Raw genomic sequence first — 25733 nt, 5'->3', positions numbered from 1 at the left:
AATAACTAGGAAGGAGAAAGTAACTGAGTCAGATGAGGACAAGCAGAAGTTTGAACTGCAGATTATGAAATTCATTCCCTACCAGGGTTTGATAGACTATATGCAAAGGGAGAGGAATGGGTGAGTGCTAAATAGAAGACCAGCTCTGGTTGAGTTTTTGGGAGACTGGAAAGGTAATTTATGAAGGAACAGTGGGGTGACATCTTAATGGCCCACAAGTATGGAAAAAATTCCAAAAGGTTTAGGATTTCCGTATGGAAGTATTTGCACAAGTGCTTTTATAATACACCAAGCAGACTTCAAATAATTGTTCCCCAGGTAGACAGCAAATGCTGGCAGTGTGATAGAAAAGATAGAAGTAATTAGGAACATGTTTTGTAGGAATGCAATGAATGGGCAGATTTTAAAATTTTCATATAGAATACTTTTTATCAGAAATGGGGAAGGAAATGATTGTAACTAAATAAATGATTATTTTTTCGTTATCATATAGGCCCTGAATTGTCTTGACATAGTAAGCTTTACTAACTTTAATGTAGTGCTATTTGTGCCAAAAGGCAATTATTAGAAAATGGAAATCAAAACTATAAACCAACCATAACTGAAGTATTGAATATTTTAGAGGAGATAAAAGAACTGGGGACAGGATCTTTAGAAAAGGAAAAGAACAAATTACATAGAAATTAATGAAATTTGTATGAACGATACATGCAAAATAATGTTCAGGTGGAGGAATGACATTTAAGGGAAGGCAGGAATTGAACAATTTATGTAACAGTGAAGTAAATTAAAATTGTTAGCATATATGTATATTGTATGAAAATAATAATGGAAATGTTGTTATGGTTTGTTAGAAGAACAAAACCAGAAAGACAAAGAAAGAACATGTATACATAAAGAGGAGATAATAATAATAATAATAATAATAATAATAATAATAATCATAATAATAATAATAATAATAATAATATAAACATTTTAAGTGGTTGGGTTTCAGAAGGAATGCAGATGGAAAGAAATAAAAATTAAAAGGAGACAGAAATAAGAATGACAAAGAGGATTCTCCCAGCAAGAGAAATGAATGGGAGGTAACAGAATGGGAAGATGAAAATATTAAGGATTGAAGCAAATGGGACTGAAGAGGATTTGAAGTAGAAACAGAAGTCAGCATAGGAGGAAAGGGAAGGTAAGGAGAAGAGAAAAGAAGACAAAAGTGAAGTGAAGAGACTGGTTGTAAGAATCAAGAAAATGAAGAGGTAAAAGAAGTTTTACTGATAGAATTTATCCTCATAAATATTGAGTAAGGAGCAGAAAAAAAAATCAAACTGCTTCCAAGTGAAATAAAAGGTAACCATTTGAAATTACAGCAGGTCCTGAAATACAGAGACTGAATGGCCACAAAAAAAAAAAAAAAAAAAAAAAAAAAAAACTTTCAAAAAATGAAGTCTGAGATGTCCATTTCTCAGAATATTCCCTTTTCTCTGAGGTATGGCAGTTTCAGAGTTGGTATATATGAGTTTGGGATGTGGGGAGCTTGCCTGACATTGTCTTTTTCCCCCCCTGGTGTGCCAGCATTTGTAACAGAGAGCTTCAATAAAACAAACAGTAAAATAGGCCATAGAAGAGGTGAGTAGTTTCACAGTGAAACCTACCATAAAGACAGGCATCACCAAAAGAATAAGAATGGTAGAGAGAAACAGTAAGGATGGGAAGCAAGGCAGAGACAATCTATTAGGTAGAATGGTAGATTTTGTGAAAAATGAAAAAAAGGTGTGATTGGACAGTAATGGAAGATAATATACTATCTTTCTTCATAATTCTAGTGAATTTGGTATTGGGGAACATCTTAGTGGGCTTGAATATTAAAGAATTAGAGAATAGAAATAGGAAGCCATCCACGTGGACGATATATATTTTTTTAAGAGGAAATTATAAGGTACATCTTCAAAAAGTAAAACATTTTTTGGTTGGGAGATAAAGTATCAAGGGAGTAATTATGTGAGTGACAACTGGAAAAATACAAGAAATGAACCAGGAGAAAAGTCTTTATAAGCATCTGTAAGTAGAAGGGTTTCTTCCCTGTTTAATTTTATAGTTTTAGAATATGACACATCACTACTTTTAAAAATTTTCTATACTCCTTTGGAATCATATTAGGAAGAGAGGTTAATAATAATGATATAAAATGGATAAATCAAGAAAATTACACTATATATGTAAACCTGTGGTGCTGAAATGTACCACTTGCCAGCCTAAGAAGGGGTTAGTATATAACGGATAAATTAGAAATAAATTGGGTAGAGGAGAATGAGAAAGAAGAAGAAGATAAGAACATAACAAGTTATAACAATAAAACAATAAGCCCAAAATTACTGATGAGGAACTAAAGATAATGTCTTGGAATGTTGCTGACATAAACAATGTAGGCAATAAGGATGCATGGAAATTTATTATTAATTTTGAGATTATAAATTTGCAGGAGACATAGAAGAAATAGAAAGTACTACTGTGCAACATTATGAAATTTATGGGACAACCGAAATTAGTCAGTCAGTAGATAAATAAATGATGGGAGAGAGGGAGGAAGAGATACAGAACAGAACAGCAGGGGGATCTAAATATTGGATAACACGCAAGGCTATAACGTGTGAAGATGAAACACATTTTGCTTATAACCAGCGTATGCTAATGTTAAATGGTGGTAAAAATGGGAAATCCACATTACTGATTATCTGTAACCCTTTGGGGAAAGATACACATCAGAAGAAAGGTGGATACACTAGAGAGAGAGAGAGAATACAGGGGGTGGAAGGAGTAGTGAGGTAATTACTTGTTGTGACTTGAATGCCAATGAGTAGGTCAGGCAGTGTTTCATATTAACAAGGAAACTGCTAGTATGTTATGCAAACCCACGGAGCTAGTATCCTTAGCTTTGAAGAGGTAATTAAACAATACTGAGTCTAATGGAAGAAGAGTTTTGCAAAAAAAAGTGGGAGGATTTTTTTTACAACTTGGTGCAAAATATAACTTGGTAATAAACAATATAATTGATCTAAACACTAATTCTGGTTATAGTTTTATTAAAAGTTTGGAGGTTCAGTCAATGATTACTGTATAACTTTACAAGAACTGAGCAAAATAGGTACATTGAAAATAACTATAAGAACAGAAAGAACCATATTCTCCTGATATTAGATCTGAAGGAAAGAGAAGGCATAGTTCTGGTAGCAGAAGACTTTTATGGCAGACATGAACAAAACACAGTTTTGTAAGAAAAGTGATGTTTATCTAGTGGCTGCAACTAAAATTGTTGTTAGAAGGTGTAACCGGTAGAAATTTAAAAGGTGTAATTAAGATGGTAATCCAGGAAATAATGGAAAGATACAAATTTAATAAAGAAGGCTAACAGAAATTAAAATGTTTGGATATTTATTGCCAAGTGCTAAATGCATAATGTAGAACACAGTTTAAAAAAGTGGTTCAAAAAGAGAACTTTGAATTATAAATTGATGACCCAGTCAAAGAAAAATATAGAATCCAGTTGATTTAAAAAATATACTTATGTAGAAAATAGATGGGACATGTATGAAATATTTAAACAGAAAGATAGTAAGGGTATTTGGAAGGATATGCAAATATGCACTGGAAAAATTAACACAGGAGATAGGGATATTGTGGGAAGAAGATGGAGATAATACAGTGTAAATTTTATGATCAAGGGGATCTTCAGATGTAATATGTGAGGCTGAGATTTCCTACCGGGAAGCATATACATAGGATATTATAGAGAAAATAGTATAGGGAATAATAAAATTATTTAATGAGACAAAATAGTTGGTCAAGATGGAGTAAGAAACTAGTTATAGCAATTATTTCTATAACAATGTAAAAGACTGCAGACATAGTTGTTTTATCAGTGCCTCGGAGCAACAAGATCTTTTCTTGAGACTTGGTCAGGTGGGAACATAGATACCACTCATAAGAGGGGTAGGCATGATGACTCAAAATCTTATAGACTCATTTCCTTGGTAGATAATTGTTTAAAATGTTTACCTCAATACTTTTATTAAATCTAAAAAATATCATCATTGCCCATCAGTGAAGTACAACTTGCATATGTCCTCAAGAAAACAACAATGAATATGTGGATGATTTATTAACATATAATACAGAAATATTTATATATTAAAATGCCTAAATTATTTGGTGGTGTCAGTGGATCTTGGTGCTGTATTTGACAGCATAAATGGGCAAGTTAACAGAGATCATGGCAATGAAAGGTTATAAATCTCAGTTGATAAGTATTATAACCATCCTATATGACTTAACTGAGCACAAATAAACATCTCAAAGAATGTGCATATAACACAATGATTTAGATCAATATGGGGGGGGTGTGTGTAACTTGGCTCTTTCTCTATTATATATAAATCATGTTTTTAAAGAAATAGAGAATGTAAGTAAAAATGCCCACAAATGTGTAAGACAAGCCACAAATCTATTAGTTATGCATATGATTTACTGATTTTGGCCATGTCATTTGAACAGAGGGGATAAACAAACATATGTATATATATATATATATATATATATATATATATATATATATATATATATATATATATAAAACAATGACCTCCTATTTGATGTAGACAATAAAAAGTTAATAGTTTGTAATAAAAATGAGGGCTCAACTTTTAAAGTCCGCTAAGAGAGAAATTACTATAAGAAGTCTCAAGCTTTACCTACTTAAGTATCATATTTGAAAATAATATATTTTTTCATAAATGTACAATTTATATAAATTTAGTGATTAAGAAAGTATGTAATGCTGCTCTAAAAATGGTTCTCTGTTTAGGCAGAACTTTAATTATGCTATTATTGAACTGTATGAAAGCAAAAGTTATTCCAGTTGTAACATATGCAAAACAAATATGCTGCAATGTGAAAAGCTTGGGAATATTTATTTATAAAATTACTAGAAAAGTGATGAGACTGCTGCTATCATTTCCAAGGACATACATAATGAAAGAGTTTAGAGCCAATAATGATCAGGAATTGCTAGATGCACATATTCTAATTAGATGCATAAAGATTATGAGACTGCGTAAAGATAAGGAAGTGAGATAATGCAACAGAAAAGGAATATGAAATTGTATGCTGACAATGATAACTCCCATAATTCAAAAAGAATATGGATATAAGTATTTGGACAATTATTTGGAGAAAAACTGGCACTAAGCAATAAATCTATAATACATATAGGAAAGCTCATCAGGCAATTCTGGAGATATAAGGTGAAGAATGAGATAAAATGTCACACTTCTCCAGATTTTATGTGGAGATTTTATGCAAATATTATACTGTTGATTATTTTATCAGTATAACAAATAAGGATTTGAGGTCAAAATCTGTAAGATTTAGAAGTTAGTTATTTAAAGACAATGGTAAAATAGAATTGGTGTAGGGGGTACTGGGAATGATGTGTGATGTAAGACAGAGTAGATGGCCTACAAGAGCTATTGGGATGATTTCAGTTATTTGTGAAGTTTTGATCAGGACAAAGCCTGTTGTGTATGAGTGTGTGGTAAATTCCATTTGGAAGAGTAACATTATTACTAAGTGTGATGCACCATAATGTATTTAGTACCAGGGAGTGGTGATCAGAGTAACATATATCAGCAGAGAAGCTGCAATGCTATTGTAAGTTTTTGTTAGGCTGGTGTCTCACATGTTGCTCAGAAATTCCTGAGAGGCAACATGCCTTTTTTTCAGTTTCCTAACAAAATATCCCATGCAGCTCTCTTATTTGGAAATTTAACTACTGCATATGAGGCCATTATGCTCCTGGATTCAAAATAAACTGCTTTTACTTCCTGAAAGAGATTTTTTAGTTGAACACTGTTGGACATTTACAATTGGCTCATTACAGTTTCATGTTATTTTATCACAGTATGATATTGAGAAACTGTCATGTTTCTTACTGCTTCAGAATATATGCTTTGTTAATTATGTGGTAAATAATCTTTTTATAACACAATATGCAAAAATGGGAAGAAGGGGTTGTGGATATATGGATGAGTCTCAGAGAATTAGCTCAGACTGAAAGTGCAATTTTTTACCTTATTTAACTACCAAGTCTCTATCTTTTATGCAGCAGTCTATTTGGTGTGATTTTACTTCTGCTGGATCTTGTTTGATTGACCACTGATACTACTTACAAAGTAGCAAACAACACTGGCTTATTTTTTCATTAAACATCTTCATTAAATTGTCACATATGACATAGGCAATCTTAAGTTTATATACATAAAAAACAAAGAACACTGACACCAATTTAGTTGCAAATATTATAAATCACAGACACCATTGAAACAACTGTAGTTGCAAACATTATACATCACTTATAATCTATCCCGTCAATGTCAGTTAAGCATTATATGGCTCATTCAAATCCTGCTAATATAATTGCATGCCAGTGTTATCCTCCTTCCTTGCCAGTAGCCCCTTAGTACTATATATGTCCCATTATTATAATTTTTTCCTCTTCTATCACTATTGGAGCTCCTCTTTCAATTAATATAAGTGCTCCTCTTTTCCTTTGCTTCAGATATTCTGCTGAATACCATCATGAAAACCTTTCTTTATCAAATTCACATGTTCAGTTCTTTCCAGGTGTGTCTGTTGTAACATAGCTATTTGCACTTTACCTATTTTAATAAAGTTCACTACTTCTTCTTTTTTATATTTATCAGAAACACCATTCAGAATGAAAGACATTACAGAAAGCATAGTTTTATATAGTTATTATTGCCACATTTTATGTATAACTGCTTTTTGTTAAATGTCTATTTCCAACTTTTATGTTACATGCATATACTGTTTGGCAGGTTTATCTTTTATACATTTGTTTCTTGTCATATCCACTTGAGCCTATGCCACATCTTACATAACTTTTTGTTTTTTTGAAAGCCCTCAAACAGAACAACCCCCCTAAAACCTATTAACTTAATAATAACATATAAACTTAGGCACATCTTCAAATATTGAAGTTTTTGCTTCCTAATAAGAACAAAAGTTCTTAGTTGATAGCTACATAGACAGGCCAGAGTTAACCAAAGAGAAAAGATAGTCATGCTAAGACACATGGTACAGCCTGGGCTATTAATATATGCTATTTGATTTTGTCTATCTTTATAGCTCTCCCAGCTGACAAAGTAATTGCATGATTTCAGTAATCACTTTCTCCAATCCATTTCTCTTTATCAAATTGTCTTCTAGTGACATGCAAACCAGACACAAAACTGCTAAGGGTATCTTGTTTACCAGAAAAAAAAGCCTGCTAATATTCAGTGTTTTTTTTTTCATTTACAAGCTTTGTATTAAACATGTTACTGGATAATGCCTAAGGTCTTAACCCAGTCATTTCCCTATGCAAGCATGGGAAAAAGCACACTGATTTTTCTTTTTTCATACTCTCTTAACCAGATCTCCTCCCCCCTTTTTTTTACATTGCAATGCCTACATTTCTTAAAAGTGAACAAAGAAAAAGAAAGAAGGGAGAAAAAGAAAAAAAAAACAAAACAAAAGCACCTGTTTATATTAATATCCTCACTGCATTTAAAAAAAACTGAGAAAACATTACTTCAAGTCTAATTGGTTTTGTCTTATCTTTAAAGGCCTTCCAGCTGGAAAAAAACACTGATTGCTTTCAGAGAACATTATATCTCAGCCAGTTTTTTTTTCTTTTCCCTCAGCCAATCCCCTGCCAGCATACTTTCTCTTTATCAGATTGTCTACATGAAGACATGAGAACCAGACAGCCCATTTCTTTTTATCAGATTGTTTCCATGGAAACATGAGGACCAGCTGCAGAATTGCTACTAAGTATACATGCATTTGCTAGAAAAAAAGCCTCATAATATTCAATATTATTTTTGATTTACTTGCTCTCTCTCTTAAAACTAATCAATCTAAAGTCCTTAATACAGTCATTTCCACATGCAAGAATGAAAAAAGCACATTAATTTTAACTTTGTTATATCTTTTTAACCAGGCATTTTTTTACATTCCATTGCCTATATTTATCAGAACTGTGCAAGAAAAAATAGAGAAGAAGGGAGAAAAAGAAAAACAACAGCAGCTGTTAACAGTCCCCATTACACTTAAAAATAGCATGGAAAGAAAAGCATACACCGCAAATATAGTATTATTAAGAAAAGAATATGTATTATTTACTTACAGTTAGCTTTCTCCCTCTCTTCTCCTCCCCAAAGCATTTTTCTGAATAGTAATGACATGAAGTAGGGCATACACTTTACAGTTACCCACAAATCCAAGAAATTTTGAAAAAGTCCAATATTTCCAGATTTTCTTGTTCTGTCATATGTCACAAATATAATTATTGTATTGTAATTCCACATTGAATTACTGGTTATATTACTGTCCATCTCCATCACCCAAATGCTGTCTCTGCTTCATTTCCAATGTACTGTCAGTTCTTCTAGACAACTCCCATGCTCCCTTCCCTCTCTCCAACATTTTCTATTGAAACACTGAAAAGGTTTCACAGGTACAGTCTCTCTGTGGTCTTTCTTACCAGAAGAACAAGAAGCAGAATCTCCTGTTTCACAGCTCACTTTTTGTTGGACAAACTTTTGTATTTCATGCTTAGCATGCACTTCATCAAAAAATGATTCTGTCCCTCCAGGGAAGAAATTTAAAGACAGCTGGATACATCAGTTTGAACCTCAAACCCATGTCTCAACATTCCCTGAACAGTGGAATGAATTTACTCCTCTTCTGCCTGGTGTACAGTGAGTAATCATTTTCCACACTCTGCTGTCTCCCACTTTTAGTATTTTGTCCTTCTGCCACAGTTTTGTGCTGGTGAAATTGCATCTTTACTATTAAAGATCTAGGTTGCTTTCTTATAGCTAGGTTTGGAGCATACACAGGATGTGCCCTTTCAACTAACAACTTCTGCTGTGGAATACCGGTCCAGTTGCTTATTTGTGCTTTCATAAAATTAATGCAGTTTGTCCCATCCAGCTTCTCTGTTATAGCTGAAAATCTCAGGTTTTCCCTATGTGCTCTGTCCTTTAATTCTATTATTTTTGAAACATCTCTTCCTCAGCAGTCTCATATTCAGCTAGCCTTTTCTTCATTTTTACCTCTGATTTTTGTAGCTTTATCATCTCATCTGAATATCTGTTTAAAGCTTCTTCTATTTTTCCAGCCTTTTGTTGTTTGTGTTGATATACTTCATCAAGGTTTTGTTTAGTTTAACCAGGTCTATATGCAGTTGTCTTATATCTTCCAGTAGGTTATTGGAAGTCATGTCTGAAGGTTGCATTGCTTTTTGCTGAAAAGCTGCACAACTTTCCCCAGTCAGTGTTTATTCCTCACTTTTGTAGCTGATGATTTTCCAGGTCTTTTGTATTTCTTTATTCCTGGCATCCAGACAGTGCACTTACTAGCCATTTACTGAAATTTACCCATAAAGACAAGTCTACTGGCCTTCTCTGGTGAGTTCTTGTTTTCACACTGAGAGAGTTAGAAACAAGCTGTTATCTAGTGTGCAGCCATCTTGGAAGTCTGACTTTTTTTTTTACTACAGTGGAACTGACTGTCAATGACTTGTTTGTTTCTGCTTATATAGTTGCATGATCTGTAACTGTTCTCTGCTCTGTACTGTACTGTACATGCAAACACTAATTTTATTATCACATGTGGTAATAACATATAGTACTCACTCCCCAGTTATTAAATAACACAGGCAATGTCACTTATAAGATTCTGTTATATTTTCTTCTTGCCTTCACTTCAGCTGTCCTGCCTCTAATCTGTACTACAAATGCTGATGCATGCCTTGCTGATGATACTCACCTCAAATAACTATCCGTATTTTTTATTATTGTATATGTCTTAATCATGATCACTCCTCTCCTACCTGTAATTTTTTTCTCCCTTTCCACCTCCAAGGAACACTGTACAGTGATGCCACTGCCTACACTCAGTTAGCTCAATCATTCCACAGGAGAGGAAGCTGGACATCCCCTAATCTAAAAGCCCTATAGCCCACTCATTCCTGCCTGGGAGGTCCTAGCAGACAATCCAGTCTCCCAGTAGTAAGAGTCAGATGGTAGGGAGTAAATCAACTCTGAGCAGCCCTAGACTGCCTGCAGATTCACCATGGCTAGCTGGGGGGAACATATGCATTCACCTACACACACACACCTCCTCTTCTCTAGCTCAACAAGGTAGTCCCTGCCTGATGCAACACAAGCTAGAATGGCCTCTACTACACTTGTACATTTCACAGACTCATACTGCCTCTTCAAATAGTCTCTCCCAGCACTGTTCAGCACTCTGGTGTCTGTATGTCTTCTTGCCTGCAATTTTTATTCTGTTATTTGGACTCTGTGCTTTTCAATATCAAATTGAACATTTAACTTACCTGGTGTGATATTTTCCTTTTTTCCTATTTTTTTTTATTTATTTTTCTTACTTTTCTGATAATGTTTGACAAACAGTTCTCTTATTTGGAGATTTAAATGCTGCACATTAAGCTGTTATGCTCCAGAATCCTTTAAATTGTTTGATGAATTGCAGTAGATCTGTGACTTGAACACTACTGACTCTAAAGGGATGTACTTAATACTGCCTATTCCATTATAATTTATAATATAATTTTCCTTCATCGCTGTGATTCCATTAGAGCAGTCAGTGCACCTATATCTAAATAAACTTAAAATGTACAGGACACTAAATAAGGCAAAATGACAGTTTTGCAGCTTGTAACAATAAGAAAAAAATACACATTATGATTTATATATATATATATATATATATATATATATATATATATATATATATATATTTTTTTTTTTTAATTCAAAGTAATGTGTAAGACCAGTTTTCATGGGGATGTAGGAAATACAGCACTAAAAAAGCCAATACAGTCCAAAATAAATTATTGTGCATAGGGTAAAGACCATACAAAAAATATCCATGTGCATGTAGCAAAACAATTATTAAAATTATTCTGTGCTTTAAAAATCAGCTTGGCATTTGGAAATCATCATTCCTTATCAAAAGGTTTAGAAGAATTCAAGCATATTTTATAGTGTTATAGTTTATTATATCATTTTCATGTCAACCTCTACTTGAGAACAGAAGTTACAAAAATATTTTACTTTGTAGCTGCCATGCTTGAAAACAGCTGTTAACATTCATGACTTTTGCGAGTACCAAGTACAGTGTTGTAGCACCTTTCATTGTGTATCTCACTGTGGTGTGTACCCAGGGGCTAGTTTAGTAGTTGAATAAACAACTGTAACTTGTGTGCACATCTTTAGCTACTCATGGCTTGAAACTATACTTCAAAAGATATAGTGTTCAGAATTCCTGGGGAAATGTTCCTTATCCATAAGACTGCATTGGGAGAACATAGGAACAGTACAAGGCAAGCAATCACAGGAACAATAAGATGCCTAGCCACACACACACCTTTAAGTATACACACCTGGTCTTTACAAGCACTGTGTGTACAGCAGTAGGGGCAGCCTCAGCATAGTTTAACACCTTGCATAAAAGACAAGAATGCATCAACAGCATCCTTCTCTCTCTGACTACATTTAGGCGTCAGCAGGTTTAAGTTTAGTGAGAGGAAGGCCAGTTCCATATATGGATGAGAAGTCATAACTTTCTTGTGAAGTGGAAGGTTGTTGTCCTAAACAAACCATTGTTGAAGTGATATCCTTGTGCAGCTCTATGATTTTTAGGTTTGGAAATTGGATGTTTAGGATGCCAGAGTGGCTGCACAGCCCCTCAAATGTGTGTTTGTGTGTGTGAAAGAAAGGCAGAGTGTTGCTTCCTCTGTTGCAACAAAATTGACAGCTCTCTTATAAATAGTCTACAACATAACTGATATTAACAAATACAAACTTATCTGTAAATGTTATGTTTTCATTTTTCTTCTTCAGTCATTACTAACTAGTTAAGAAAACATCTATACCTCAATGGATGAATGTATAATACAATATTACTGCTCATGTTGTTGCTGGTGCCTTGAGTTCTTTATTAGCCTATTTACTGATGGACTGTGACAATGGTTTCAAAGCCACAGGTATTCTGATTGGGTTACTGCACTACAGTCAACAAAATGCACTGGTAGAAAAGTTGCTCTATGTTCTGTGATACACTGGTATGGAGCCATGTTTCTGGCATTTTTTGTACTGTGAGACCCTACTTAGCCATAGCTGCACATGTACATCAGTAGTGAAGACGGAGGTGGATTTTCCCAATGCTGTGCACTGGCATATTGTCTGAAACACAGTATGAAGCTCTGCATCATATAGGATTTCCAGTCTTATTATCAACAGTACTGTCATGAATTCACCAGTGTAAGTTAATTATAACCTCTAAACAATTTTGCGGTGTATACAGTTAAAATATTTCAACCTAAGTTTCTAAGACAACAGCAAAATGACAGTAGAAGTAAAACTTGGTTGTGCCCTGTAATATTAACCACAGCTGTACTTTATCATATATCTTGAAATGATGTCTCAAACTTCAAAGCTGTACAATGGGGAGAATACAAAAAAAATTATGTACAAAAAGTCCTACATTTCAGACCTTGCGCAACAGCCCTATCAAAACTACAGTCCTCTGTGTCATTGTTTTAATATTGTTTTCAGTGCACTGAGATAACAAGAGGTAAGGCTCTGTTCCCTTTCAAAACAGTTACTAGTTCCATACTAGCAACTGCATGACAAATGCCTCAGTTGTGATCCTTGTCTTTTTAGGTTCCTGGGATCGATTTTCACTTTGCTGAGCCAGGATTGATGTCAGTTTCTGTTCAAAACCCTCTATAATGTACGATGCTTAAAAAGAAAAACAAGGTCTTGATTATATATAATGTTTGTGAAAATAACATCATTAACAGAAAATACTGTATTTATAATGTGACAATAATAAAGATGGTAACAAGACTTGCTCACTAACATATCAGCAAAGGAGACAACATTTAGCATTTGACCAGGGGTACTATTCACATCTGTTCACGTGTTGAATTTCTTGTGTACTGACATAAAAAAACATTTTTGTGAAAGTTTGTGCGCATGTGTATTTGTATCTAAATATGTACCCAGTTAGCCTTCTTCATAGATTAGTACTAAGCTAACTGCCTTTGCGAGCCATTTTAAGACTAGCCAATTATCCCTTGTGAGACTCAAATCCTGCACCTTGTGTTTGTAAGGCAAACACCTTAACCATTTGGTCACCCTCTCTTATTCAGTGTTTTTTATTTTAATCCTTTGGACTTTTTCTAGTCACCTAGTAGCCATACACAGTAAAATGATGAGCAGACAATGCAGAAACAGTTACTTAAAAAACATTAATGAAATACATAAATTACGCAGCAAGAATACTGAATTATAGCCTGGCATATACTATAAAAAGATGTAATTTAGTACATCAAGGAGTGCGTTATAAAATATATTATTAAAATGAGTTGTGCAATACAGATAAACTCAACAGTTTAGGCATAAATATGAAATGAAAGCAAGATCATTGGCGTAAGTGAGGGCATTCATCAACAACTCTGTACCTATGAGTAAGCAGTACAGTGAGCAAAGACACAGAAGTAAATGCCAGGCTGAAATACGTTACATAGTGACCAATAGTCTAACGTGCTAATCACTAATGCAAATGTCTTTACAGCTAGAGTACTGCATCTTGGTAATTTTTTGATACCATGATCTCAGAGTGAGTACATAAAAAAACAAGGGGTATGAGGTCATGGGGAATAAAGACTGTACAAAAATGCTTTTGAAATTATTTCTTTTGTTTCAAGTGGTAATTGTTTTAGGAAATGTCACTGTTGTGAGATCACACTTAGAAACTGCCACTCACATAAGAGCTGCATTTCTGTCATGGAGGCAAATGCGCTACTGCCACTCACATAAGAGCTGCATTTCTGTCATGGAGGCAAATGCGCTATACATGTCTGTGCTAATTAAAAACACAGAACTGGAAAGCCTTATTTCTCTCACTTCTATAATAAGCACCATGATTGCTACTTGAATAGTTATAGATGCTATTGTTTTGTTGCAGTAGTTCAGTATAGTGTAATTCTGAGAATCAATAGATTAGGTTTGAAGATTTTGGATTTATGGTGTTTTTGACTGCTGAAAGTTACTCAGTTTTGGATGGAGGGCAGCTTCAGTCTCCAGATGTTTGATATTCTTCGTGTTTCACTGTTGCAGTCATTACATTTGGGTTATCTGCTTGCAGGTATCCCTCAGTTGGCCTGATTAACAAAGTCTTGGGTCCTGCGTCAGTTGCTGTCCCTTCTTCCATGATGTCAGGTCATCAGGGGTATAAAACATGTAGCCAATGCCATTACATCAGTCTTTCCTGCCCTGTGGTGCCCAAAGCAGAAGCAGTTCGTAAGTGCTGGTCGGCCGACTCCTGAAATTTTTGTTTTCGAGTTTCAGAACCGAAGTCTTCAACTAAAGCTAAGTACCCCGTTGGGGAAACTTTTTCTTGCTCCTTACCGATGTCAGTAAAAGTTAATAATTGCATTACTTGTGGAAAGCAAATACCTCATAAAGATTTTCATTCATGCTGTATTCCTTGCCTAGGCCCTGACCATGACGTACCTTGCTGTCGGTTTTGTGTTTATTTAATCAGCGCACTATTCGTTGTCGGTATATTTTCGCCTCTAAATATTTTGGTTCTCGGTTTAACTATCCAGAAATGTTGTCGGTTAGCCATCCGACTACCGGGATTCCAAAAAAATGCAAAGATAAAGACAGAGACAGGCCGCCGAGATCCAAAACTATCGACAACGCTTCTCCTAAGCCAGTCGCCAGTTCGCCGGTACTCAGTGAGGCGCTTTCGCAGCCCCTGATACCCGCTACTTCTGATTCGCAGGCCTCTACTGAGACCCATTCGTGAGATGCTTCAACTATGGAACCCAAAGATGTCTCTACCTTTGATGGATACGGAGCCACTGTGCAGGCACTGGCTTCTGAGGGTGTATTTCAGGCCTATGGACTTGCATATTAAACCGACGCCTCCTTCACTTAGGCCTAAATCTCGAACCATGCCTAAAAAAATGATGCCCAGGCCACATGCTCAGGCCTCTATGACTAAAAATCAAATGATAAGAATGGCTGAAGATCTAATAACTCTAATCAGGGGTAGCCAAACCCCCCCCCCTTTCTAAGAGGCCTAGGACTGAAGTTGTTTATGAATCTTATAGGTTCATAGGTTCATAGATTAGTACTAAGCTAACTGCTCTTATGAGCCATTTTAAGCCTAGCCAATTATCCCGTGTGAGATTCAAACCTTGCACCTTGTGTTTGTAAGGCAAACACCTTAACCATTAGGCCACCCTCCCAACCCTCGGATTCTGCTTTTTCTGATTCTTCTGATGATCTGGATTTGCCCTTATGTACATATGAGGATTCTGATGGAGAGGACTCCATTCCCTCTGCTTCCCCTCCAGAGGATTTTTCTTTTGGGGAAACCTTACATACTCTAAGGGAGCATTACCACTGGGAAAGCCAGGATTTTTCTGATTCAAAAAAGAGGCTTAGGGATTTCTTACTCCTACTTCAGCATAGGCCTTTAGCTATTCATCCTGTACTAGACATTGTTGATGATGCTTTTTCAGTATCTAGTTTGGCCCCTGATTCCTTGCCTCCTGCTCCCAGAAAACCTGACAGATACTACAGGGTCCATGAATCACACAAGTTCCTTTTTAAACATCCTATTGTGGATCCAGATACTATTTCACAGGGGCCCAAGGGCATTAAGGCTTCTACTGCTAAAAATCCTACCCCTTCTGATAGAGACTCCAGGGCACTGGATAGATGGGGTAAGAAGGTTTACACTTTTGCAACCTTGGCCATTAGGGCTTTAAACTGCCAATTTCATATGTTAAAGTATCAGCAACATGTTACTGGATTGCTTAAACAAAAAATTATGTTGATTCCTGACTGTGTGGAAAATAAAGAATTACAGGATTTAATGCATTCTGCTGAACAAGTTGGAAAACATTTATTTATTTTATTTTTTATTTAACATTTGTTGACCGAGAAAAAATACTTTGCAATCTGGGTTTTGATTCATTAAAGGCCTCTTGCAGGGCTGCTGTTACTGGGTCTGTGCTCAGAAGGCATGCTTGGCTAAAGGGGCAATCTTTGCCTGATCATGTTAAAGCTAAATTGTTGGATGCTCCCTTAAATCAGGACTGCCTGTTTGGTAACAAGTCTGAGGAAGTTCTTAAAAAGATGGAAGATAAAGCTAGATCTATGCAAACTGTTAAAGATTTCTTACAAGTTCAGCCTCCTAGATTTAGTAAGCACTGGCCCTCTAAGAATTGGTCCTTTCCAGCCCCTTCCAGGCCTTCTCAAGCCAAACTCAGACACAGCAAAAACCCCAGGTTTCAGTCCTAGGGGACACACAGGACTAAGCAGTGGGGGGGGGGGCTCCACTTCCAAATCTGGGAGTAATAAGACTCCCTCCTATGGTAAACTGTCTCAATGACTTCCTTTTAAAATTTCCAAGCACTTATCAACTGACTGCCCCTTTGGGGGGCAAGATTGCTCTTCATGCAAAGAACTGGGAACTCATTACCCAGGACAAATGGGTTTTAAATATAGTGTCCCAGGGATACAGATTTCACTTCCACACGTTGCCAACACCAAGCTGGTGGCCGGACCTACCCCCAAATCGGTGGGCAGAGGCCCACAAACAAGTACTTTCTCTCTTAAGCATGGGGGCTATTCAACTGGTACCAGAAGAGGAAAAGGGACAAGGTTTCTACTCTGGACCTGTCTACTCTAAACACCTTTTTGGAGATTCCAAAACTCAAGATGCTGACTCTTCACCAATTACTTCCTATGCTAGGCAAAGATGCCTGGTTGGCAACACAAGATTTAAAAGAAGCATATTTGCACATCCTACACTTCAAGGCAGGCTACACGCACTATCAATTCTCTGCACTGCCCTTTGGCTTATCTACTGCGCCCAGGGTATTCACAAAATGCCTAGCTCCACTCATTGCATTTTGCAGGCAAAGAAATATTCATATATACCCATACCTGGACGATTGTCTAATTCAGGCAGAAAGCCAGGGCAGACATTTGAATCATCTGGCCTTTGTACAAAGGGTTCTAACTTGTGTGGGGTACACCATAAATGAAAAGAAATCCCACCTGGTACCCTGCCAACAAATTATATTCCTGGGAGCAAGCTTGAATACAACTTCCCAGATGGCTTACCTCAAGCCAGAGAAACAAATTAATTTGATAACCTACTTCAAACAAGTGGCCACAAAAACCCTGCTATCTGCAAGACAAATACTGTAAGCCTTGGGGTTCATGGCCTCCTGCATTCTTCTAATTCCATATGCAAGACTGCATATGAGGAAACTACAGTGGTATCTAAAAAGCCTATGGTGCCAACATTCTCAGGATCTAGAAGCAATGATTCCTATCATACCTTGCCTGCGCCTATAATTCCTTTGGTGGGCAGAGGCCTGCCACCAAAACAAGGGACTACCTTTCACACCACACCCCTGCCGTTCAAACCCTAACAACAGATGCATCAGACTATGCATGGGGGGCTCACCTGACAGGGAAGTGCATTCAGGGCAAATGGAACCCAAGTCAAATGCACCTGCATATCAATCAAAAAGAAATGTTAGCTGTACAGAATGTTCTGATAGCCTTCAAGGACCACATTCTTCCAGGACAACTTATGGTAAAGACCGTCAACCCCACTGTTATGTGGTACATAAACAAGCAGGGGGGGTACACATTCTTACCCCCTCTGCAGATTAGCCATGGCATTGTGGAACACAGTCTTGAGCTACCAAGTGCACCTACAAGCTCAAATCCTGCCAGGAAAATTAAATACACTGGCAGACGGACTAAGCAGAAACCTCATGGACCCACATGAGTGGAAAATGGAACCAAGGATTTTCAACATGTTGACATGCAAATGGGGGAGCTCAGATATAGACCTGTTTGCCTCTCCCCAGAACTATCAATTGGACAGATTTTCCACAAGGACTCCCCACAAACAAGCCTGGAAAGTGGATGCTCTGTCCTTCAGCTGGAAAAACCTATCAGTTTATGCCTTCCTCCCTCTGCTCTCCAAAGTACTACTAAAAATCAAACAGGACAAACCAAGGATGATTTTGATTGCTCCAGACTGGCCATGCCAACACTGGTACCCCCTCCTGCGCAATGTGTCACGGTTATCCCCATGGCACCTGCCTCAGACTCCTTCCCTGTTGTCTATGCAGGAAAACCAGATTCTGCACCCTCAGCTTCTAACACTGAACCTTGCAGCCTGGCTAATTACATAATCTCTCCTTTACCATCCCTCAGTAAACCTGTGATGGATATCATTTTAGAGGCAAGGAGGCCTAGTACTAGAAAATGTTATGCTGAAAAATGGAAAAGATTCTGTGCCTGGTACCAATAACAAGGGATGAGCACAGCAGTGCCCAATTTACCTCAGATTTTACAATACTTAACTGAGATGCTTCACAAGGGCCTGTCTTTTTCCTCCATTAAAATCCATGCCTCAGCCATTTCTGCTCATTATAACAAAGAACCTCCCCTCTTCTCTCACCATTGCTCAAGCAGTTCCTCAAAGGGGCCAAAAATTTGAGACCACCCAGGAGAGCTCCAACCCCAGCCTGGGACCTTAACTTTGTTTTGGAGAAACTCACTCTACCTCCTTTTGAGCCAGCTGCTACTGCATACATAAAATTTCTTTCTTGGAAAACAGCTTTCTATTTAGCAATTACTTCAGCTAGAAGGGTATCTGAATTACAGGCCCTTATGGCAGTTGAACCTTTCATTATCTTTTATGCGGACAGGGTGCCCTGCAGAACCAATCCATCCTTCATGCCCAAGGTGGTATCCAGTGTAGCTCTTAATCAGTCCATTCATTTGCCAACCTTCTTTCCCAATCCACAGAACAAAGGGGAACAGATACTGCATTCCTTAGATATGCACAGACAACTTAGATTCTACTTGGACAGGACTAAACCTCAAAGGAAATCTGAACAACTGCTGGTGGCATTTGCTGCAGGGGCAGAGGGGAAATCTATTTCAAAGCAAACCATTCCTAAGTGGATAGGCCATTGCATTCATTTCTGCTATAAGCACCATGGAAAACCTATCCCCCAGGGGATCAGACCTCACTCCACCAGGGCTGCATCTACCTCTACAGCCTTTCTCAGTGGCATCCCTGCCAGGGACATCCTAAAAGCTGCTACCTGGAGTTCTGTACATAATTTCACCAAGCATCATAATTTGCCAATTTTCTCTAAATCCAGAGCTGGCTTTGCCACTGTAGTCTTGTAGGGCCTTATAGCTGGTCCTAATGCTATCTAAATTCCTCCTCCCAACCATAGTTTTGGGAATCTACCCAAATGTAATGACTGCAACAGTGAAACAAGAAGAACATAGTACAGTTGTGTACAATTACCATAAATGTAGATGTTCGAGTGTATTCACTGTTGCAGTCCTGGTTACCCTCCCACCAGCCCCTAACTTCTTTTGGCTATACCTCTACTTTCCTTTACTATACTTAAAAGCCTTTTTTGTGTATTTGCTTTTTTGCTGGAGGTATATCATTGTACTTTTATATTTAATTGCTCCCCATTAGGGGGCACCTGACATCTGGGGCAAGAAAAACTGATGTAATGGCATCGGCTGCATGTTTTATACCCCTGACGACCTGACATCATGGAAAAAGGGACAGCAACCGATGCAGGACCCAAGATTTTGTTAATCCGGCCGACCGAGGGTTACCTGCAAGCAGATAACCCAAATGTAATGACTGCAATAGTGAACATCTACATTTATGGTAAGTATACACAACTGTACTTTTTCTTGATTGTACTACCCTTGGTCGATGATGGGACATCTGCAGTTTATTGGATTTTCCACTGTTTAGCAAGTTGAGATTTGGTTAGAATTTTACCAGTCCCACAGACTTGGATTATTTGAATGAACTATTCTTTAATTTATAGTGTTAGTGGAATTTGGTTAATGGTTGTTACAAGCTTTGCTTATGCCTTTTGGACTTTCTGATTATTATTCTGATTTATATTATCTTGCTTGTTTTATATTATACATTTGCTGTTTGTTTTACTATATATTTTATCTGCTCAGAGTGTTTATCTTGCTAATAGCCCTTCATCACTGATAATACATTTTATTTTATTTATTCACTTACTTTATTGTATCCATTGCTTCTCTTCAGTGATTGTATGACAGCTTAGAAAATAAGCACTATAATAAAACTGTCGTTGAAGTCCCCAGCTGGGCGTTTATTTAATTTTTTTTTTACTTCACCAACACCCTTTTCTGGCTTCATATAAACATCTTTCTCTCTCTCACTCTCTTTCCTTATAATCCCTTAACCACATTCAAAAGTTAAAAAAAAAACCCTGAAGCAACTGCTTGCATACAAGAATGCGGATACTGGAACCCTGAACAAACCAGTAAAAAGCTACTGGAAGTCCTACTTTTATCAACAGAGTGTGAGCAGTGTAGGTCTAATATAATCTTCTCTCTGTGATACTCCCATCAGTTCTTCTACTGCGCACACTACTAAACCCCAGCCTTTTCCTCCCATTTATTGTAACAACATATACAGTTTTCCAAAGCTTTGCATTTATTTTATATTCTAAGTCCCTGATGCTCTCCTAAATCTGCTTTTGTGTTCACACAGATAAAAAGACGCCTTTATGTACTGACCCGGGCTAACTGGTTAACTGTTTTTCTCATCTCACAGCTTTCTCCAAGTCCTGGTTCAACCCATTCCATTCACCCTTGCTTCGCTCAGGCTCATACTGCTCCCCTACTCTACCCCCATTCCCACCCACCCCCACTTTCCTCAAATGTATACACTCACTTTAATTAGCCACTCCCCCACAACCACTCAGTTTCCTTCCAGCCAATCCTAGCTATCCAGTCACTCAAAACTACTTCCTCCACCCTATTACACTAACTCTTAACTACCCTCACTTCTTTCACTCAACATACACTATGTTACTCATCCTACTTAACTCCCTTCTTCTTCTCCCTCTTCCCTACTCCACCTCCTATCACTCCCACTACCACCACTACCACTCTTCTCCTACTATCTCCCTCAATCACTACAATCCACTAACCTCTATAAACTTCTCAATAGCTCCTTCACAGTTTACTCACTTTTAAACTCTCTTACAGAAATTTAAAATATGTCTCCGTCCCTCTCCCACCACAAAACCTAAACCCAAGCTTCTCTTCTACAGCCCCCTTACCACAACGTACAAACCTTCCTTTTCAAGTCTTCTGCTGGCTGGCGATATTCACCCCAACTCTGGCCCATTCTCCAACCCAACCACAGGTACCCATACTCACTCCTCTAACACCTCCACTACATTACCTGATCAATCTCCTTCCTCACTCTCCATATCCCCTATCCAAACTCTTCAGTCTCACATCCCAAAACCTTGAGAATACTCTCCCTCAATATTCAAAACATTGCTGTCTCTACAACCCTGACATTCTCACCCTCTTAGAAACATGGTTACAATGCCATATTATAGACTCTGAAATCCACCCCGGTTACATCATCCTCCACCTTGATCGACACAAGAAATGAGGTGGTGGTGTAGCTATCGTATACTCTGACAAATTTTATCTCTATCTTCTACCTACATCTCCTCCCAATTTCTATCCAGCTGAAATTCCTATTGCTAACTGTAAATTAAATAATCACAAAAACCTAGCCATAGTAGCAGTTTATATTCCACCTGGCAACAACATCCCTACCATCAAACACTTTCTCTCCTGGGCATCTCAAAACATCTCTTATGAGACTATCATCCTAGGTGATATCAATATTGACTGGAACTCCCATAATTCCTACTCTCAATACTAGCATCTATCTCTTTGGATTCTCTCAACTCATCACCTCTCCCACCCGTATCAGTAAACACATAAATAACATCACTACCCTTGACTGGATCCTCACCTCTAACCCAAATCTGTATCACAATGCCACTACTCTACCCGACTCCCTCAGTGACCATCTTCCTACTCACGTGTTACAACACTCACCTCATCTGCTGAAATCTCATCAATACAAAGACAGCCATAATCTCTCTAATCTCTGCCCAGATACCTTCAATAATCTTCTCTTCTCTATTAACTGATCCTTTCTCTATGCCCTCCCTCTCAATGAGCCTGTCTCCAAATTTAACAATACCTTCCTGAATATCCTAAACTCCTTAGCCCCCACTAGAAAATGAAGAACAAAAACCAACTTTGCTCCATGGTTAATGCAATCCACCTGTAAACTAATGCTTAAATGAGACAGCACCTGGTAAACCTGGAAAAAAACAAACTCCCATTGCTATCTCCAAACCTATAGAGAACTTATGAACTTAACCAAGACACAAGTTGATCTGGACAAAAAACAATACTATCAAAAACCACTAGATAACCCCAACTCCAACACAAAAAAGTTTTGGAACAGTATCAACAAACTCTTACATCTAGGCAACCCTTCTACCCCCCAAACCCCATTCTAACAGCTCACCAACAGACACTGCCTCCTTTTTTAATTCCTTCTTCATCGACTCTATAAAAAAGTTAACTAAACCTGACAATACCTCCCTCTACCATTCTGATCCCCTTCCCTCTACCAGTTCCACCCAGTTTTTGTCTTAAACCTGTTCCTGTTGCATATATCAAATCTCTTCTTACCAAACTGAAAACCTGCTCCCCCTCTGCTGACAACTTACCTCCTCTATTCCTCAAATTTGCAGCCAAATGTGTTGCACATCCATTCTCCCTATTAGTAATCAGGTCAGTTAAAGAGAACACAGGTCCTGACATCTGGAAAAAATCCTATGTCATACCCCTCCACAAAGGTGACAACTACAGACCTATCACCATACTGTCATAGCCGGCCTTAGGCATAGGCCAACTAGGCGGCTGCCTAGGGTGCCGGTCTAACAGGGTCACTTTTCCAGTATTTATTTGGTGTAGGTAGACCAGGATGGGGGCATTGGGTAATGTGGTGGGGGGCGCCATGGAGCCCCTTTGCCTAGGGCACCAGTTGACCTAGGGCCACTCCTGCATACTGTCCCCCTTATCCAAAATTCTAGAAAAATGTATTCATAACCAGCTTCTCAAACGCATCATACAAGGCAGCCTATTAACTCCCACCCAACACAGTTTCCTTCCTCAGCGCAGCACCTCTACAGCTCTCATTTCATTTACACAGAATATTGCCAAAGCACAGGACAATAACAAACTAGTTTCATGCCTCTTCCTTGACCTATCTAAAGCCTTCAACACCACTTCCCATACCCTACCTCTCAAAACTTTCTTCCCTTAACCTCTCCTCTTCTACTATAATATGGTTCTCAAGTTACCTCTCCAACAGATTCCAATCTGTCAAATGGCTTTCTGCCTCCACCCCCTTCCTCCTAATCCAAACAAGTGTCCCCCAAGGGTCAATCCTTGGATCCTTTTTAATACCTTTACAAATAACCTACACACTTCCTGTCCAAACTCCTCACTAATACAATACAAGGATGACTCCACTATTATCTCGTGCTCTGATAACCTTCCCCACCTCCTTGCTCTTACTCAAGATTTCCTCCTTTCAGTCAAAAAATGGCTGACCAATAATCGACTACTTCTCAATCCTAAAAAAAAAAACTTCTACTCTTTCTCCCCAAATCACTACAGCAACACAAATATACCTTCACAGTATCTTCTCTTAATAATACACTTATCTCTGTTGAACCACATACTAAACTTCTGGGTGAAATCATAGATGAACAACAAAAGTTTGACATACATATTCAGCAAGCCATAAAAAAGACCCATCAAAACTTGGTCTCTTATACAGACATAAAAAATACCTCACTATTAACGCCAAACATTCTCTAACACAGACTTTCCTTTTCCCAACCTTACTTTATGCAGCCCCTATTCTCACCAATATTCAATCTAATCTATTAGCTAAACTTGAAACCACCTACAACAAAATAGCCAGATTCACTGCCAACCTTCCCTATCGCTCTAACCATTGCATAGCTTTAAAAAACCTACAATGGCTTAAGCTACATAACCAATTCCTTCTTCCCCAACTTCACCTCACATACACTATCTTAAATCAATCCTCCCACTGTCCTGCCCTCACTGACCTCATCACTCCCTACTCTCCTAAGTGTAAAATATGCAGCACAGACTTACATCTCTTAGACATCTACAAACCCAATAAAAATACTGGCAAATTTTTATACAGCCACTCTATCATCAATGCCTAGAACAAACTTCTCCTTTCTCTAAGAACAAATGGAAACTTCCTTAACTTCAAAAACCTTCTAAAGGACTTATTTACTAATTCCTGGACCTGTCCTTGTCCCACTCCCACCTAAATTACTACCGCTCCTCTTCCCCTCCCCCTCCCTCTCTCAGCTCTCACACTTTACCACAGCTACTCATTTAAGGTCTTTATGATATTCTACCAACCTTGAATTTCTCTCCGATGGTAATTGTTAGATAGAATCTAACTTTTTATATTATATTCTATATGCTTAACATGTACCATAGCTGTTAAACCCTCAATATTACTCTTGTATTATAACATGTTCATTTATAAGTTGTGTTCTGTTTCTCCTGTGTATATGCACTTTTTTGTTAATATTGTATGATTTTTTGTTTTTGAATTAGTTTATCAGTGGAGTTTTCTCCTCGGTTCTCCACTGAAAAGGGCTCTGCTGCCCAGCTGGACTAACCCAGCTAACAAATGTCACATAAATAAATAAATAAATAAATAAATGTGGATATAGTGTATGGCCCCCAGTACTTCAGGTAAACGGGCTATATCACAGAATTCCCACATGATGTTGGCTCTCTCGTCTGTGGTATGTGAACACCACATATGCTCTCCCACATGCTGTAGCATGGCATTGAGAAACCAATAAAGTATTCACAAGGTCAATGATAGACTCCTGTAGCTAGTAAAGCAGCACATACCTCAGTATCCACTGGGATAGGTACTCAATGACTCCCACGGGCTTTTAGATGAGGGAGACACATGTCTGCCAGGCCCTGTATGGTGTCCCTATCCACACAGTGCAGGTCCACAATGTCACTGTCATGGAGACTATGCAATGTTAAGCACAGTGGAATGATACTTTGCCTTCAAAGGCAGTAACACACACAACTGTGGCTCATATTGGCAATAATAACCTGTTGGATATGCACATTAACTAACCAGGCAACCCCTAACATAATTCTGTGAGTTCATTACATAAAAATGAGGGACTTAGTTGTGGTCAGCACTACTAGTGTTACAGCACCATGTTCAACTTTTTATATTTTTCAGAATCACTCCACCATCTTCATTTACCTAATTTCCACAAATGGCGCCAATAACTTTAATACTATTTCTCATTAGCATCTGCTGATACAACGATTAGCATACACAACAGGGAGCTGTGCTGTTTGGCATTCAGCACTTATGCTGTGTGCGTTTTTCAGTCACACACACCCTGCATGTGGCAGCTTGTCACGCAAAATTTCCTATCACAATGCAGCTAATGTTTTTGAATCCTACAGGTTAATTTTTTATTATCATATCGACAAATTGAGCAGCAAAAATTAATAGAAATTATATAGTTT

General features: G+C 37.6%; 1 protein-coding gene across 2 annotated transcripts in view; it reads right to left on the bottom strand.

The window, feature by feature from the left end:
- Positions 1–11121: 11121 nt before the first annotated feature.
- Positions 11122–25733, bottom strand: part of SLC46A2 (solute carrier family 46 member 2) — a 226825-nt gene continuing 212213 nt past the window's right edge. For both annotated transcript variants that reach the window (XM_044061020.1, XM_044061021.1), the window contains one exon: positions 11122–12887. In XM_044061020.1, the coding sequence (XP_043916955.1) occupies positions 12863–12887 (25 nt within the window). In that variant the 3' untranslated portion in view covers positions 11122–12862. The remainder of the gene's footprint in view (positions 12888–25733) is intronic.

This window comes from Protopterus annectens, chromosome 2.part0, assembly GCF_019279795.1.
Source record: "Protopterus annectens isolate FY-2018-M chromosome 2.part0, PAN1.0, whole genome shotgun sequence".
Lineage (NCBI taxonomy): Eukaryota > Metazoa > Chordata > Ceratodontiformes > Protopteridae > Protopterus > Protopterus annectens.
Note: the sequence above shows the minus strand (reverse complement) of the source record. Positions and strands in the feature narration are given on the sequence as shown.